General features: G+C 43.2%; 1 protein-coding gene and 2 pseudogenes across 1 annotated transcript in view; 1 reads left to right on the top strand and 2 right to left on the bottom strand.

Annotated features, from left to right (window-relative positions):
* Window positions 1–11,385: 11,385 nt before the first annotated feature.
* On the bottom strand, window positions 11,386–11,739 carry LOC108490124 (annotated as a pseudogene).
* Window positions 11,740–12,574: 835 nt separating this feature from the next.
* Window positions 12,575–13,840, bottom strand: LOC115068172 (annotated as a pseudogene).
* An 823-nt stretch (window positions 13,841–14,663) lies between these two features.
* Window positions 14,664–15,347, top strand: part of Tefm (transcription elongation factor, mitochondrial) — an 8,441-nt gene continuing 7,757 nt past the window's right edge. Inside the window, exon 1 of the mRNA XM_008821619.2 lies at window positions 14,664–14,740. Within this exon, the coding sequence (XP_008819841.1) occupies window positions 14,686–14,740 (55 nt within the window). The 5' untranslated portion in view covers window positions 14,664–14,685. The remainder of the gene's footprint in view (window positions 14,741–15,347) is intronic.

The following is a 15,347-nucleotide window of genomic DNA, read 5'->3' as shown; positions in this document are numbered from 1 at the left end:
AATAATAAATACTTTTAAATTATATTTATAGTTTTAGAATTTTCAAGAAAACTATAATTATAGAGAATGTGGAAAATACAGTAAAGAAGAAAGAAAACATCATGCCCAATGATGGCCACCATTTGTTCAGGGATTGCAGTGTGTCAGGTCATCAACATACACAATTCCATTTTATCTTTGTCAACAACTCTGAGATAGAGACTTGTTTTAGGCCCATTTTTCAAACAAGGCAACTGTGGCCCAGAGACAGAGTAAATAAATTTACCAAGGTCACATGACTGAGATGAAGCATCCTGGGTGATGGGGAGCACTGGAGTTGGGGTTTGAATCTTTTCAGCAATACAAACAAGTTGAGCCATGTGAACATGACTTCCAAAAGTGCCTAACACTGAGCTTTGAATAGTCTTGCCATCAACACTTTTTTAACTTTCTGTGTGTTTCCTTTTGTTTTATGCATGTTAATAAGATTGAAGCCATATTATTTTCATACTACTTTTTAGCCCTTTACATTTTTATATATGTCATATTTTTTAAAGATTTATTTTATTTTTAATTGTGTGTGTGTGTGTGTGTGTGTGTGTGTGTGTGTGTGCAGGTACCCAAAGAACCCAGTGTTGAAGCTGGAGTTACAGGCAGTTGTCAGCCATCTGACATGGATGCTGACATGGATGCTGGGAGCCTGCAAGAAAAATATATGCTCTTAACCACAGAACCATCTCTCTAGCCCCTGAGTGTCATGTATTTTTAAAACTATTTCATAAGATTTTTGCTTTTTAATTTTTTTGAGTCAAGGTCTCATGTAACCAAAGCTGGCCTCAGGCTCACTATGTAGCTGAGGATGACTCTGAACTCCTCCTGATCCTTCTGTTTCTCCTTTCCAAATGTTGGGCTTATAAGCATGCACCACCACATCTGAGCCTCATGAGATCATTGTAACAGCAATGTAATAGTCCAGGAAACACGTGTACTTCTTTATTCTTGGACATACAGATTGTGATCATTTGTTGTTGTTGTTGTGTGTGTTTGAGATAGGGTCTCCCTGTAGCCCCAGCTAACCTGGAACTCACTATGTAGACCAGGCTGGCTTCAAACTCACAGAGATCCACCTGTCTCTGCCTCTGCCTCCCAAGTGTTAGGATTAAAGGTGTGCACTACTATGCCCAGCCTGATCATTTTTGTTTTTGAGACAGGGGATCACATTATAGCTAAAGCTGGTTTGGACTTACTACATAGCCCAGGCTGCCCTTGAATTTGAAATCCTCCTAACCTCAGTCCCCAAATGCTGGGATTACAGGTATGAATTATTATATCCAGCTTCAATTTTTTAAAAGACAGGTCTCATGTATCCCAGGTTTCCATGAACTTGATATGTAGATGACCTTAAACTCCTGATCCTCCTGCCTCCACTCCCCAAGTGCCAGGATTATAGTTGTGTGTTGCCACAATCTTTCCAGCTTCAACTGTTTCATGCTGTATATAATGCTGGAATGACCACCTTTGTACCAAATTATTCTCCTCCTTTTCTTCTTCTTCCTCCTCCTGCCCATCCTCCTCCTTCTCCTCTTCCTCCTTCTCCTCATCTTGCTTCTCTTTCTCTTCCTCCTCCCTCCCTTCCTCCCCTTCCCCCTCCTCCTGTTACTCTTTCAGGGGTTTCATTACATAGCTCAGACAGATTTCAATGTTGTGATCTTCCTGCTTCAGCTTCCTGAGCAGCTGGGATTACAAAGTGTGTGCTGCTGTGCCTAGCACTCCCAGTGCTTTGCCCTTTCCCCTTCCTCCCTTTTTTGTAGTACTTGGGATTGAACCCAGGGCCTCATACATGCTTGGCAAGTGTTTTTTTTGTTTGTTTGTTTGTTTTTTGGGTCTTTTTTTTTTTTTTAAGCAGGGTCTCCCCAGCTGTCCTGGAACTCACTATGTAGACCAGGCCTTGAACTCACAGAGATCCACCTGCCTCTGCCTCCCAAGTGCTGGGACTACAGGCATGCGCCACCTTGCCCAGCTGACAAGTGTTTTTTACCATGGTTCTACATCTCCATCCATTCCCCATCTTTTTTTTTTTTTTTTTTGAGACAGGATCATCTCCCAGTTGGCCTGAACTCACTATGTAGACCAGGCTGGCCTTGAACTCATGGAGATCCGCATGCCTCTACCTCCCAAGTACTGGGATTAAAGGCATGTACCACCACATCCAGCTCCTTTCCCCATCTTTAAAATAGTATTTTTGTTTGTTTGTTTTTTAGAAGAAGCATTTCATTACGGCTTTAACATACTCAATAACAATTTCCAGAGCAAAGATACATCTCTTTCCACAAAAGTGGCTGTAAAATTTTTTAAGCATCAGGCTCCACTGTAATTGCTTGCTGGTTTACTGGTCTCCATGGCTCAAAGCTTCAGGAGGGCAGAGGTCTACTAGTCATGTTCTCTTGCATCCCCAGCACCTGCCTGCTCCATAGTAGGGATTCAGTACACGCTTGCTACGTAAACAAAGACACAAATAGCTGTAAAACATGGCAAGCAATAAAGTTAGGCAATTTGGGATGACAAAGTGTTTTCCCATTTGAAGGAAAGCAATGACAGGCAGGGAAATGCAACAGTCAAGTCACAATGCAGGAGCATTGCGTGGAGTTTACCTGCATATTTCTAGGTTCAATATCACCTTGTCTTCAATAACAGGCACAGATCTGAGCCCCGAGCACTTCTGGGTAGAATACTATGAAAGCGTTTACTGACTTGTTTGTTAACTATTTGTCGGCAACTGACTGTGTAGAAGACAATGAGGATGTACCTGCCTATGGAGCTTACCTTCAACTTGGGAACACAGAAAGTGGATAGAGGGAAAAACAAATATATAACAATATGCTGCAAGAGTGACAGTGCTTTCAAGAAAAAGAAACGGAGAAAATGAATAAGAGGGATGGAAGATGTTTCTGTAGGGAGGTCAAGGCAGTCTGCTCTGAGGGGTGACACGTAAGCAGAGCTGAAGGATGGCGCCACGACAGTTCTGCACCTGTCTAAGAGAAGAGTGTATGGATAAAGCAAACCTTGAGTGCAAAGGTCCTGGGGTGGTAACACACACCCTGTGCGTTGTCCTCCTTTGAGCACACAGCTGTCTAGCCCATGACTATTCACACTGTTCCCTTTCTTACTGCAGTTCTTGCCTCCTTTACAGCAACCCCCATTAGTCTATCCACATCCATTTCAAGTCTTACCTCCTCCATCTTTCTCTTATCTCCCTCCCCTATATTCCCACAAGGTTCAAATTTCTATTGCAGTCATGATCACTGTGCACTGTGGTTCTTTTATCCCAGGTAGCAGTGATCTGGCTATGAGCAGATGGTGATGTCTGTCTTTGTGCCCTTAGTGCCTTTGCCTTTTTCTTATCTTTTCTTTTCCTCTACTGCTAGAGATTGAACCAAGGTTTCATGCATTCTAGTCTATGCAAGCACTCTTCCACTGAGCTACATCCACAGCCCAGCAACTAACCTTTGTCTTATTAATTTAGGAATATTGAAATTATATTCTGGAGCTGGGCGTGGTGGCACATGCCTTTAATCCCAGCACTGGGGAGGCAGAGGGAAGTAGATCTCTGTGAGATCAAGGCCAGTCTGGTTTACATAGCGAGTTCTAGGCCAGCTGGGGCTACAGGGAGGCCCTGTTACAAAGAAAGAAAAAGAAAGAAAAGAAAGAAAGAAAGAAAGAAAGAAAGAAAGAAAGAAAGAAAGAAAGAAAGAAAGAAAATATACCCTAAATCAAGTTCTTTGTCAATACAGTATTGCAAATACCTTCTAGTTTTTGTTTTGTTTCTTAGCAGTGCTGGGGTTTGAACCTTGTGCCTCATGCATGCTGGGCAAGCACTCTCCCACTGAATTATGTGCCCTTCCCATACTGAGAAAGTATTCTTTCATTATAGTTTGCCTTTAGCTTTCTCAGTGGTGCCTTCCTATGGGCAGGTATCCTAGCTTTAATGAAATACACTTTATTTTTCTTTAGGTTTTATGGTTTTTTAAAAAAATATTTATGCCAGGCGTGGTGGCACACACTGTTAATCCCAGCACTCGGGAGGCAGCCTGGTCTACATAGTGAGTTCCAGAACGGCTGGGGCTACAGGGAAACCCTGTCTCAAAAAGACCAAAAAAAAAAATATATATATATATATTTAGGAATCCATTGAAAGAATGCGCATGAATTCAAAGTGCATAAGGTTTTGCTTTATCATTCTTGAGTTAGGTGTGATGGCGCACACCTATAATTCCAGCATTTGAGAGGCAGAAGAGGGCATCAGATCCCATGGAACTGGAGTTACAGACAGTTGTTAGCAGCCATGTGGGTGCTGGGATCGAACTCAGATCTTCTGAAAGAACAGCCAGTGTTCTTAACTGCTGAGCCATCTCTCCAGCCCAAATTTTGTGGGTTTTTTTTTTTTTTTTGAGACAGGGTCTCCCTGTAATCCCAGCTGACCTGAACTCACTATGTAGACCAGGCTGGCCTTGAACTCACAACGATCTGCCTGCTTTTGCCTCCCAAGTGCTGGGACTAAAGGCATGTGCCACCACACCTGGCCAGTTTTGTGCTTTTTAGGTCTTGTTTAAGAATATTTGCAGCTGTGCGTGGTGGCGCACGCCTATAGTCCTAGCACTTGGGAGGAAGAGGCAGACAGCTCTCTGTGAGTTCAAGGCCAGCCTGGTCTATATAGTGAGTTCCAGGACAGCTGGGGCTACAGGGAGACCCTACTTCAAAAATACAAAAAAAAAAAAAAGAAAGAAATATTTGCATACTCCAAGGTCATGAAATTATGGAGTATTAATTTTTTGATGTTTTTGTTTTGTTTTTAAATTTTCTACACATTTATTTGTTTTGTTTATTCACCCACCCATTCATTCATAGTGTGTGTGTATTTGTGTGGGTATGCCTATGGAAGTCAGAGGACAACTTTCAGGGGTGGATTCTTTTTTTTCTTTTTCTTTTTTTTTTGTCTTTTTGAGACAGGGTCTCCCTGTAGCCCCAGCTGCCTGGAACTCTTTCTGTAGACCAGGCTGGCCTTGAACTCACAGAGATCTGCCTGCCTCTGCCTCCCAAGTGTTGGGATTAAAGGTGTGGACCACCATGTAGAGCTCAGGGGTCAATTCTTGCCTTCCACCATGTGGGTTCCAGAAATTTAATTCAGGTCATCAGGCTTCGCGGCAAACACCTTTACCTGCTGAGCCATCTTGCAAGTACTATTTTGTCTCTTTTTGTTTTGTTTTGTTTTGTTTTTTGTCTTTTTGAGACAGGGTCTCCTTGTAGCCCCAGCTGTCCTGGAACTCCCTATGTAGACCAGGCTGCCTCCTAAGTGCTGGGATCAAAGGCATGTGCCACCACACCCAGCTCTATTTTGTCTTTTTTTAATTTTTATTTATGTATTTATGTATTTATTTATTGGTCTTTTTGAGACAGGGTCTCCCTGTAGCCCCAGCTGGCCTGGAACTTACTATGTAGACCAGGCTGGCCTTGAACTCACAGAGATCCGCCTGCCTCTGCCTCCCAAGTGCTGGGATTAAAGGTGTGTGCCACCACACCCAGCAATTTTTTGTCTTTTTAAAGAGGGGGTCCCACTGTTAGCTCAGATGACCTTGAACTCACAATCTTCCTCCCATGGCCTCCCAAGAGCTGAGATTACAGGTGTGTGCTACTGTACCTGGCTGTGGAGAATTAATCTTCAAAGTTTTCTTGAAACAAAATGAATCCAAATTACTTCACTTGAACTACCAGCATCTGTATCTGGGCAAAACAAAACCAAAAGAAACCAAAAACCAGGGAAATGGGAAGGAACTGATTTCTGGAGGAAGATGATGACTCATTTTGAACACACTGGTTCTAGTTTGCAGTGAATCATGCAACAATCACTTCTCTTGCTCCCTCCAGCTTCTGGTTAAAATAGGATTCTGAATGAATGATCTGAGAGATGAGAACATTTCCTCTTGAGGTCATTAATCATTAGTTCTGAAGAACAGGTGATGCTTTAAGGGGAAATTAGTATTCCTTGAACTTTTATTATATGTGGGTTCTGTGCTTCCAGTTTCTTATCCTACCAGCAGTCCTGAGAGGCAAATACCACTGTCTCCATTTTACAAAAGAGGAAGTTGGGACTCAGAGAGGAAACTGCCTTAGTTTGCGCAGCTATTAAGAGGTATGGTTGTGTTGCCCGTGAACTGCACCATCTCTGAAAGCATCCAAAACCAGCGCTCTTTGGTGTTTGTTTCTTTTATGAATTTCCTAGATCTGCTATAATAAAGTATCATGGGATATCTAGTCTCTTATAGTTCAAGAGCCTAGAAGTCTGAAATCAAGGTATCAGGACGGTTGGTTCCTTCTGAGAATGCAATGCGGCATCACAGCAATGCCTAAACAAAGAGCCTGCCTGACTCTTAGCATCCACTAACCCCGAGAGTTGGACCCCATCTGTTCTGAGAACTTGTTCCTTCAGATTCTCTCAGACCTCTCCTGAACTGTTCTCTTGAAGGCCTTGCTCTCTCTTTATTGAAAAATTAAGTATGATTTAGGGAAGTATAGTATGATGAACCGATCTTATCAAAGGATTTTCCATCTGACTCTTACTGACACAGTACCTTCAACCACAAAGAGATGCTATCAATCTAATCTCACATGTTATTTACAACATAAATGAGATAATTAGTTGCTTCCAACAAATACTTGCTGCTTTTAGTTGATAGTCTAACAACATGTATATAGATATATTATTCTGGCTCTGGGCAAGGAAGGATCATGAGGGATTAAAGTCTTCTGTTTAGGATACAAGAGGAGCCCAAGGCCTATCAACCCTGTTTACATTATAAACAAACTGACATAGTGTTAAATGATCTCAAAATATAGGATTAATTTTGATTACAAGGTTAGGTAAGATTCCCTTTGCATTGGCTATGGTCACTCAGGCCTTTCATACCAGTATTGAGAGGCAGAGGTAGGTAGATCTCTGTGGCCTGGTCCACATAGCAAGTTCCAGGTCAGCCAGTGCTACATAGTGAGACCCTGTCTCAAAAAAAAAACAAAACAAAAACAAACAGACACACAAACAAACAAAAATAACAAAAAAGATTTCATTTGTCCAGAAAGATCATAGATCATTCTCACAGTTCTCCCTTGTTTGTTTTATATAAGAAGCATGTCAGCTGGGCGTGGTGGCACATACCTTTAGTGCCAGCACTTGGGAGGCAGAGGCAGGTGGATCTCTGTGAGTTCCAGGCCAGCCTGGTCTACATAGTGAGTTCCAGGCCAGCTGGGGCTACACGGAGACCCTGTCTCAAAAAGATCAAGAAGACCAAAAAAAAAAAAAAAAAAAAAAAAGAAAAGAAAAAAGAAGCATGTCAGGCTGGAGAGATGGATGGTTCAGTGGTTCAGAGTACAGGCTGCTCTTCCAGAGGACCCAGGTTCTGTTCCCAGCACCCACTGGTGACTAACAACCATCTGTAACTCCAGTTCTAAGGGATCCAATGCCCTCTTTTGGCCACCGAGGGTATTGCATGACACAGGTGTACTTAGATACATGCAAACAAAACACTCATACACATAAACAATTTTTTTTTTTGGTCTCATTGAGACAGGGTCCCCCTGTAGTCCTAGCTGTTCTGGAACTCGCTACGTAGACCAGGCTGGACTCGAACTCACTAAGATCCACTTGCCTCTGCCTCCCGAGTGCTGGGATTAAAGGTGTGTGCTACCACGCCTGGCATAAATAATAATTAAAAAAATTTTTTTTGGTCTTTTTGAAGCAGGGTCTCCCTGTAGCCCCAGATGTCCTGGAACTCACTATGTAGACCAGGCTGGCCTTGAACTCACAAAGATCCACCTGCCTCTGCCCCCCAAGTGCTGGGATTAAAGGCGTGAGCCACCACGCCCAGCCTTAATTATAATATTTTATCTACTATTTCTTTTTTGGTCTTTTTTGAGACAGGGTTTCCCTGTAGCCCCAGCTGTGCTGGAACTCACTATGTAGGCCAGGCTGGCCTTGAACTCACAGAGATCCGCCTGCCTCTGCCTCCCGAGTGCTGGCATAAAAGTCATGCACCACCACACCTAGCTTATTTACTATTTTTATTTTATGTGTATGCATGTATTGCCTGCATGTAGGTAAATGCACCCACAGAGGACAGAGAGGCTTTCGGATCCCCTGGAACTGGAGTTATGGACAGTTGTTAGCTGCCATGTGGGTGCTGGAATTAGACCCAGGTCTTCTGCAAGAACTTAACCGCTGAGCCAACTCTCCAGCCCATAAATCACAATATTTAAAAGGAGCCTGCAAGAGGAAATTTTGCCTGCAGGAGGAAAATATCCTGCCGGGCTTGGTGACATATGCCTTTAGTCGTAGCACTTGGAAGGCAGAGGCAGGCGAAACTCTGTGAGTTCAAGGCCAGCCTGGTCTACGTAGAGAGTTCCAGGCTAGCTAGAGCTATGGAGAGACTCTGTCTCAAAAAGACCCTCCCCAAAAAGAAGTCATTCCCACATGAGGACTCTTCCTCAGGAGACTTCCTTCCTTGACATGTAGACGTGTCATTCCTGTACGTGCCTCCACCTTCACAAAGCAATCATGTGTCCATCTTATAAGGACAGCAATCATATAGGAAAAGCCACAAAGCCATTTCCCCAATCCAATGTATGATCTCATTTGGGGGGGAAGGTGATTTTTTGAAATGGGATCTCACTATGTTGCCCTGGATGCGCTTGAATTCTTGGGCTCATGTGAGACTCACCCCAGTCACCTGAGTAACCTGGGGCTGTATCCCAGGTTGATCCATTTAAGATTTTCACTCTTCTATTTGTACAGTGCTGGGGCTTGAATCCAGAGCCTCATGCATGCTAGGCAAGAATTTTACCAGTGAGCTAACCCCAGCCTCTACCTCATTTCAACTAATGACATCTACAATGACCTTATTTCCAAATAAGGTTACATTCTTAGGTATTGGGAGTTAAGATTTCAACACATTTTGTTTTTGTTTTCACTATGTAGCACTAGCTGGCTTGGAACTCACTATGTAGACCAGGCTGACCTTGAACTCACAGAAATCTGCCTGCCTCTGCTGGGATTAAAGGTATGCACCACCACACCCAGTCTCAATATACCTTTTCTGAAGCATGTAATTTGATCATAATACCTCATTAAATGGAGTACAAGGGCAATAATTTCTTCCTGAGTCGGAAGCTTTTTTTTTTTTTTGTCTTTTTTGAGACAGGGTCTCCCAGTAGCCCTAGCTGGACTGGAGCTCACTATGTAAACCAGGCTGGCCTTGAACTCACAGAGATCGTCCTGCCTCTGCCTCCTGAGTGCTGGGATTAAAGGCATGTGCCACCATGCCCACTGGGAAGCTTTTTAAAAAGACATACTTTTATTTTTAAAAATAGTGTGTGTGTGGGAAGTAGGAGATATATATATATATATATGTATATATATGTATGTATATATATAAAACGAGTTCAGGTGCCTGTGGAGGTGAGAGATATTAGAGTCCCTGGAGCTGGAGTTAAGGGTGATTCCAAGATATCAGATATGGGTGCCAGGAATCAAATTTAGTCCTTTACAAAAGCAATATGCATTTTGAACAACTGAACCATCTCTCCAGGCCCTGATTTGGAAGTTTTAAATTTTATTTATTACATTCATTTATTTATGTATGCACACACAGACATTAAGGTATTCATGGAGGTCAGAGTACAGTTTTAGGGACTCAGGTCTCTCCTTCCATCATGGGAGTCCTGGAAATCAAACTCGAGTCACCTGGCTTGGTGGCAAGTGCCTTTACCTGCTGAGCCATCTCACCAGTCCATTTCTTTTAAATTTTTTATTGAATTTTTGTGTATTTCATACAGAATATCTTAATCAACTTTGTACCCCCTTCCCCTTTGGCACCCACCCATATCCCCTCACGCACAATGGAATTCATACATTCTGTCATTTATGTTAAGGCCTATCATGTCAAGTTAGTGTCCCCAGATGGCCCTCAGTGCAAGTTCATCCACTGAGGCCTAGTCAGCCTGTCTAGAGTTCAGAGATCAGCTCTTCCTCACCCAACAGTAATCAGCTGCTAATAATTAATTCTTTGTCTAAGATTGGGATCTTCTGTCCATTTCCACAGTTCTGTGCTAGGTTTTGGTCTGCTTGAGTTTGCATGGGTCTTGTGCATGATGGTACCCTTGCTGTAGGTTCATATGAGAAGGGACCCAAGAGCCTGTAGGACTCTATTTCCATATGGTTATGCACCTCTTCCCTGGGTCTTACAGTCTTTCTGCCCCCTCTTCTGCAATGGTCCCTGAGCCCTGGGTGGGTGGATTTTAATATAAGAGCCCTGTCCAAGGACCCACACTCTATAAACTCTTATTTTCTATGTTTTGGTCATTTGTGATCTTTTATGTTCCTGGCCCTCTGTTTCAATGAGCTGCATTGATGAGAACTGAAAGATGCATTAGCGTTCTCCTCATCCCTTGTTCTATGTTCTGTGAGCCTTAGGTGGAGAGGTTGCATCCTAGATGTGCCAATTAGGCTTGGGCGATTTACAGACAATCTCCGTGTATGACCAGTTGTGGAACTGTGTAATAACTTTTGTCTGTTGAAAAAGAAGCTTCTTTGATGGGTAATGACTGGGATACTAATCTGTAAATTTAAGGATCCATATTTTGTACATAGTAAGAAATTACATTTGTCTAGGGATGTGACAGCCTTGGAGTTTTCTCTAAGATCTATGACCTTGTACTGACCAAACTGACCCCATTTTGCATAGAGTAGCCATCTTAGAAGCTTAGCCATACTGTATTTCTAGCTCAAGGATTGTTTTCAGAAACCCTGACCCCTTTCCTCCTGTACCTCCCGGGAGAATGCTGCCATGGTCACTTGTTCTCTAGACATATAGAAAACAAAGTTATTATGATATGACTACCTGCTGATTCTGGCTTCTGTAACTTGCTTGTTTTGCTATTTTAGGGCACCTTGACATGTAGACTGAGATCACCCTCTGCCCTGTTATTCCAGGACCACCTTGTCAACATTCCTTCTTGTGGTTTTTAGCTTTAAAAGTTCCCCTTTCCCTCTCCCTCCCCACTGCAGCACTCTAATCCAATACCATGACTGCAGTCCAAGCTAGCTTGAATAAAATCTTTTATTTCCATCTGAATTGAGTCTGGTGATCTTTCCTCAGTAGTCCCGGGGTCCATAACAACCTATCCAGCTATGTATATTTGGCTAGGTTTACAGTACCACACATGAGTTTCCTCCCATTGAGTGGGCTTTAAGTCCAATTAGGCAGCTGTTGATTACTCCAAATAAAAGTGCCACTACTACTCACCAGTCCATTCTTTTTTTAGAACAAGCTGTGGTTTTTATTACTTAAAAAAGCCTCATGATTATTTCATTTTCTGACTCTGTGCTTATGCCTTCAACACTTTCACAAAGATTTTCTGCTCAGTAAGGAAAACATACTTGATCCTGTCATGAACACATTTAGCACACATAGAACCACCATAGGCCCTGCTGACATGTTTTTTTTGGACAATCTTATGAGGACTTCAGGTCTCACAGCACGAACACCTCAAAGTCTGCCTGGGCACACACCACACACAGATTTTGGTGCTTTCCCAACCTTCTTGTATAAAGGTAAACAATCCTGTTACCAGGAGTTCAGGACAGCCTAGTTTTGTTAGAGGCTGTGTTGTAGAAAAGCCTACGATGGTATGTCAAACGCTGGACCATCCTGAGTGCCTGCAAATACTGACCCCGGAAGAGCTCACCAGTCCATTTTTTAAAAACTTATTTTGGGTGAATTTGGAAGTTTTTTTTCACAAAAAGTTGACTATTTTTTGTTAGATACATAAATTCTGCAGAAACCATTAAAATTGTTAGAATTTCCAGCCGGGGGTAGTAGCTCACGCCTTTATTCCCATCACTGGGGAGGTAGGAGGATCTATATGAGTTCAAGGCCAGCCTGGTCTGCACAGCAAGTTCCAGGCCAGCTGGAGCTACAGAGAATTTCCATGAGATGTGTCCCTCTCCCCATCTTTTTAGACAGGGTTTTGTTATGTAGCCCAGGTTGGCCTGGAACTCCTGCTGGAATTATAAGGATGTGCCAACCACACCAGGCTCTCCTATGAATAATTTTTTTGGTCTTATTGTCATTGGTCTTTTGTTATTGTTGAAGTTGTTTTTATTTTTCCCCATAGGTGACTTTTGGTTTGCTATAGGCATTTATATGCACGTTCCCCTCTGGTCATATCTTCCTCTTAAGTCACTTTTCCTGTGTAGTTTTTTTTTTTTTTTTTTTTTTTTTTTTTTTTTTTTTTTTAAAAAGGGTCTCCCTGTAGCCTCAGCTGTAGCCCCTGCCTGAAACTTGCTATGTAGACCAGACTGGGCTTGAACTCACAGAGATCCATCTGACTCTGCCTCCCAAGTGCTGGGACTAAACGTGTGTACTGCCACACACACCTGGCTTCTATTACCAATTTGATATCACATGAATGACCAGGATATATCACCTCCTCATCTTCTGCTAATGAATCTTCAATAGCAGCAATGGGACCATCATCATCCTAATAATGGCTATCTGTGACTGTCAAAATCTTTTTCTAAATTTTCACTGACAACCATTTGTTTCAAGGATTTCTCAAGGTGGTGTTCATAATCCAACTTTTCAGTGTGGTCAAAAAAAGTCCTCTTGATTAACACGACTTTAATCCCAGTACTCAGGAGGCAGAGGCAAGCAGATCTCTATGAGTTCAAGACAAGTCGGATGTACATAGTGAGTTCTAGGTCAACTGGGGCTACATGATGAGACCATACCTCAAAAAAAACAAACAAGGAAATCCTCTTACAACAGCTTATAGGTTAGAATTTTCCTCCAAGGTAATGGTTTTCTTCCATTTACAGATTGTAAAAAAGGAAACAGGTCCTTTGTCTTTGCTTCTTGCTTATGTGTGATGGTCCAGTGTTTCTTCTTCCCTCTGGTCTTCCCATTGGTCTTAATGTTGTCTTGTAGTTCCTCTTTTTACCTTTTTAACGTTTCTTTTTTCTTTTTTTCTTTTTTTTTTTTTTTTTTTTGTTTGAAGCAGGGTCTCCCTGTAGCCCCAGCTGTCCTGGAACTCACTATGTAGACCAGGCTGGCCTTGAACTCACAGAGATCTGCCTGCCTCTGCTTCCCAAGTGCTGGGACTACAGGCATGTGCCACCATGCCCGGCTCCATTTCTCTTTCTTAAATCTTTCAAAAATAGCCTTTGAAGTCTAAGGTCTTGGTTTTACAGATGAGCCACTTGATGTATTGGTTTGCACACTTGCCGGTGAAACAACAAATTTTGCAATGTCATTCCTTTGCCTTTGTTTTGTTTAGGTGAAGGAACAACATTGTGGTTTTTTGTTTTGTTTTGTTTTTGTCTTATTGAGACAGGGTCTCCCTATGGCCCAGCTGGCCTGGCCTAGAACTCACAGAGATCTGGAGATCTGCCTGCCTCTGCCTCCAGAGTGCTAGGATTAAAGGTGTGTACCACCACACCTGGATACAACATTGTGTTTTAACTTTTTAGATTAAATTAAATTTATATATATTTTTTTTCTTTCTTTCTTTCTTTCTTTCTTTCTTTCTCTTTTTTTTTTTTGAGACAAGGTCTCCCTATAGCCACAGTTGACCTGAAACTCACTATGTAGACGAGGCTGGCCTTGCAGTCATAGAGATCTGCCTGTCTCTGTCTCAAGAGTGCTGGGACTAAAGGCATGTGCCCACGCCTGGCTCAACACAGTGTTTTAAATAAGTTGTTACCAGATGAAGAGTCATCACTTTGGTTTTTAATTTCCCCAGCTCTATCAGATGTCATACCTAAACATACCTAAAAGAATCCATTGTGATTGATCTTGTTCTTTGCTTTATCATTTTCTGACACCAGAGCCACATGCCAGCCCAGCAGACAGACTTGGTCCGCCCTTTTCCACTGCTGGGAAGAAGTGTGTGTGTGTGTGTATGTGTGTGTGTTTGAGACAGGGTCCCATTTTGTAGTCCAGGATGGCCTCAAACTCACTATATGCCCCAGGCTGGACTTGAACTCACAGCAATCCTCCTCAGCTTCCCAAGTGCTGAGAGCAACACCCAGGTATAAACACAAATCCATCACCTTCCCTGCCTCTTCCCTGGGTGTTCTGTTTGTTTTACAGAATGGACAAAAATCCCTCCATCTTCATGGGAAAATCCTTTTCTTTGCATTCTCCATCTCTCAGGTTTAATTTCTCACTGTTCACTCTACCTTGGCAAGATAAACTAGCTTCCCGATTCCATCCATGCTCCCAGGCTCTTCTCCAATCCAGCCTCACATTGGCCATCAATGACTAACCCATACTAACAGGTACATCCCCAGTCTGACTTTACAACTAAAACACAAGCGACCTGCGGGAGCTATAACTGTTCCAGTCCGCATTTCAAGGACCGACCAACTTTGGCTCCAGACTCTGTCCCCCATCCTTTCCAAAGGCGCACGGTGGCTAGCAGTCCAGCAGTGAGCCCCCCCCCCCGCCCCCGCGCCTCCCCAATCTGTTCCAGTAAGGGAGCTCAGCCGGAACCACTTGAGGCCGGACCTCTGAGAGCTGCTACTGCCGGAACAGACTGCGCAGCCCTGGCCGGACACTTTTGGGTGAGACACACAGGAAGTTGGTGGAGGAAGACAAGCCCATGAGTCTAGCTATGGCTTGGAGGATGAGCTTCATTTGCCTCATCAAGGCGAGAGGTAGGGCTCCTGGGCGGAGGCTGATTCCCGCCTGCCACCAGCCTGCGGCCCGGGACTGCTGCTTTTCTTCCGTCCGGTGTGCAGAGCGCCCACGTAGACGCTCAGAGCCGACGGGCGTTTCTGGACCTGGAGCCACGGAAGACTGCTTACTTCCACCGGTATTAATTTCCTGTGGCCCAGATGTCAGAATGCCTTTCCATCGGTGTTACAATATTCGCTGCATGGTGCTTGTTTTGCATGCAAAAAAAAAAAATGCAGTCGGTAGAAATATTGGAAAGTGTACAGAGGAAAATAAACCCCGCCCTACTACTGAGTTAACACATTTTTTTTTTTTTTTTGAGACAAGGTGTTATGTAGCCCAAGCTAGCCTGGAACTCACTATGTAGCTGAGAATGATGTTCAGCTCTCGATCTTCCTGCCTTCCACTTCCCAAGTGCTGGGATTACAAGCGTGGGCTGCCACACACACCTGGCCATTTAAAACATTTAAAAAATAAATTTTATTTAGCCGGGTGTGGTGGCGCATGCCTTTAATCCCAGCACTCGGGAGGCAGAGGCTGGCGGATCTCTCAGTTCAAGGCCACCCTGGTCTACATAGTGAGTTCCAG

The sequence above is a fragment of the Nannospalax galili genome, unplaced genomic scaffold, assembly GCF_000622305.1.
Source record: "Nannospalax galili isolate Female #2095 unplaced genomic scaffold, S.galili_v1.0 scaffold8, whole genome shotgun sequence".
Lineage (NCBI taxonomy): Eukaryota > Metazoa > Chordata > Mammalia > Rodentia > Spalacidae > Nannospalax > Nannospalax galili.
The sequence above is the reverse complement of the archived record's forward strand: the minus strand, read 5'-3'. Positions and strand labels throughout refer to the sequence as shown.